Here is a 2,852-nt window from a genome sequence, read left to right on the forward strand (position 1 = left end):
GGTAATGTTCTCAGTAAGTAAATCAAGTCTCACGCCAGTCTGTGATTGATGGGCCAGCAGTCAAAGACTGGAACTACGTTTGCACACATCCCAGACAATCCTGGGGATCATGATCAACCAGCTGACGTTACTGGTGCCCAGAGGGTCCCCAGGGCTGTGTGACTGCAGAGAGCTCTGAGCAAAACAGGGAAATGCATTGTTCTCCTTGCTATGAGTTTAAAGAAGTCTGCTCAGCCATGTAATGGTTTTGGGCTCTTTAATTATTAGTAATACCCAGCACACACCACACAATTTACATGTGCAAGTGCCACATCTCTGCACTTGAGTCACAGCACAGCCTGCCCACTTCACCAGGACCAGAAAAAGAGCCTGCTGCCAAGGGGAGAGGGCTTCAGTTCCCCTTCTGTGGGTGGGTTTGGCTGTGGTCTGGGTCTAGAGTGATAGGCATTCTCAGGCAGAGGACGGTCTGTCTTCACCTTTGTAACCTGGAAAGAAATGCAAAGAAGTGATACAACTTCTCACAGCATTTAATAGCCAGGTTGAATCAGAACTTCAAGGAATAACTACCAAGAAGAACCAAACAACAGTAAGGACATATTGTTCAGCTGATGAGAGCTCCTCAGTACTTCTAGGAAAAGGGAAGGGAGAGGTGTTTCATCACAACTACAGAATAGCTCCACGTGAGCATGAGCTTCATTCCTAAAGGAAAAGCCTCTACCAGGAAAAGCAAAAAAGCAAGAATTTCACTGTCTGAGAAAAGCAACCCTGGAAAATGCTGCCAGTCTTGACTTCTACTATCCCACAAACTTCCAGCGCCGAGTTCACGAAACACCATCAGGCCAAGAGATGCTGGAGACCTGCTCTGGACAAAAGGCGCACAAAGCGAGGAGAGCAGGATCTGCCTGCGTGCCCCGAGGGGTAAGAAGTTACCTTGGAGAGGTCTCCCAGCTCGGGCCTGACCCAGCCCAGCTTGTCCAGCACGCAGGAGTCGAAGGCCGCCTGCTGCTTGCGGCAGCGGCGCAGCTCCTGCTGCCCGGAGTAGTCGATGCACGTCCAGTAGGCGGTGAAGGGCTCGGCGCAGTGTGTCCGGATGCGCCTGGGGACACCACAGCACAAACCCCTCAGCACCTCCGCTCAGGCTCCTCTCATCCCAGCCTCAGCTCGGGCTCAAGGGGGTCTCGCGGCTTTAAGTTCTCAGGAACAGCTAAACCTTCACTCAAGTCGGTATTTGGTACAGGTACCTGGGAAATTCCCATCGCTGCGGCTACAATTAATGACAGCAATGACTTCACTGGTATGTGGAGGAGATTTCTGTGGGGTGCATGTTCACAGCTCCTCCACGGGATGTGGTGAACACCACGACGGGGCATCTTTGTTTTGCTAAATAATTTAGTTACATTATACGGTGTTCTAATGCTTCCACATAATTTTGTGTCTAAAGCTCAAAAAGCCATGCTTCCAGCAGAGGTTTCAGCTGCTGCACTAGAGATGGATATGCCTTGAGGTAATTAGATTAGGTCCTGTACAAACAGTACTGACACGTGCCTTGGAGCTAAATGTTTGGTCAAGAGAGCCAGGTGGTGCACCTGCTCAAGCTTTCTCAGTGGTTCACCTGTGAGACAGGGAGGACAGACAATGCAATGATTAGGTTGGTTTCTGGAGTTCATCACACAGCTGCAAGGTGCAACAGCCTCAGACCACTGCCCTGAGTTCCCAATAAAAACCCAGGCCGCTTGCTCTGGAACAAAGGCACAAGAGCTTCAAGTGACTGGATAAATCCATCTATAAATGAGCAAGACAAGACACATGGCCTCTATTCCCAGGAGTTAAAGTTTAAGAAGAAGGTATAAAAGTTTTGAAGGCGGTGATGGCGGCAGCATTTTTAATTAGAATAAAAGAATTACAGAATAGTTTGGGTTGGCAGGAACCTTAAAGTTCATCTCATTCCACTCCCTGCTATGGGCAGGGGACACCTTCTAGTACGCCAGGCCACTCCAAGCTCCATCCAACCTGGCCTTGGGCACTTCCAGAGATGGAGCAGGCACAGATTCTCTGGGGCATCCTGCACCAGGGCCTCACCACCCTCACAGGACAAGATTCCTTCCTAACACCTAATCTAAACCTGCCCTCTGTCAGTGTGAAGCCACCCCTCCTTGTTCTATCACATCATATACCCTTGTCACAAGTCCCTCTCCAGCTCTCCTGTAGCCCCTGCTGGTACTGAAAGTGTCACTAAGGTCACCCCGGAGCCTTCTCTTCCCCAGGCCGAAGGGCTCTCCCAGCCTGTCTCCACAGCAGAGCGCTCCGCTGGAACGAGTGACCGCCAGCGCTCGAGTGACACTGCCGGGCACGGCCCCGCAGCACCGTCACCTCCAGGCCCGGGGGGCTGCGGCGGCGTCTCCCGGCCGGGGGCCGCTCACCTGAAGAAGTCGATGGCGCACTGGTTCACCTGCCGGCCCTCCCTCAGGCACTTGCGCGGGTCCTTCTCCTCCCAGCGGCACAGCATGAACTCCTTGTTGGGCCGGTCGCACTGCGAGCCGTAGTGGTGCGCCGCGGCCTTCAGCACGGCCGAGCTCACCGCCACCTGCGGCGGGGCACAGCGGCCGTGAGGGCGGGCGGGGAAGGCAGGGCAGAGCGGGGAAGGTCCCGCCGGCCCTCACGCACTCACCTCCTGCACATCAAGCTCCTCGAGCGGGGGCACCCGCAGCACCCCGGGCATGGCGGCTCTCCTTGAGCGCCCTCAGCGCCCGCCCCGCACCGCGCACGCGCGGCCGCGGGGGCGGGACCAGGGCGGGGGCGGGGCCCGGGCGGGGCCGTTGCCCCGGTGACCGGGACGCGCCGTCGGGGCCGCC

The 2,852-nt window shown here is 55.5% G+C and overlaps 1 protein-coding gene across 1 annotated transcript; it reads right to left on the reverse strand.

The window, feature by feature from the left end:
- Window positions 1-245: 245 nt before the first annotated feature.
- NDUFA8 (NADH:ubiquinone oxidoreductase subunit A8) lies at window positions 246-2,782 on the reverse strand. Its single transcript, XM_084219549.1, has 4 exons — window positions 2,669-2,782; window positions 2,421-2,584; window positions 931-1,096; window positions 246-485 (listed from the first exon to the last, which is right to left on the reverse strand). The coding sequence occupies exons 1-4, from the start codon at window positions 2,717-2,719 to the stop codon at window positions 348-350; spliced, it is 519 nt and encodes a 172-aa protein (XP_084075675.1). The 5' UTR covers window positions 2,720-2,782; the 3' UTR covers window positions 246-347.
- Between the last annotated feature and the right edge of the window lie 70 nt (window positions 2,783-2,852).

The sequence above is a fragment of the Fringilla coelebs genome (genome assembly GCF_963513975.1).
Source record: "Fringilla coelebs genome assembly, chromosome: 21".
NCBI lineage: Eukaryota > Metazoa > Chordata > Aves > Passeriformes > Fringillidae > Fringilla > Fringilla coelebs.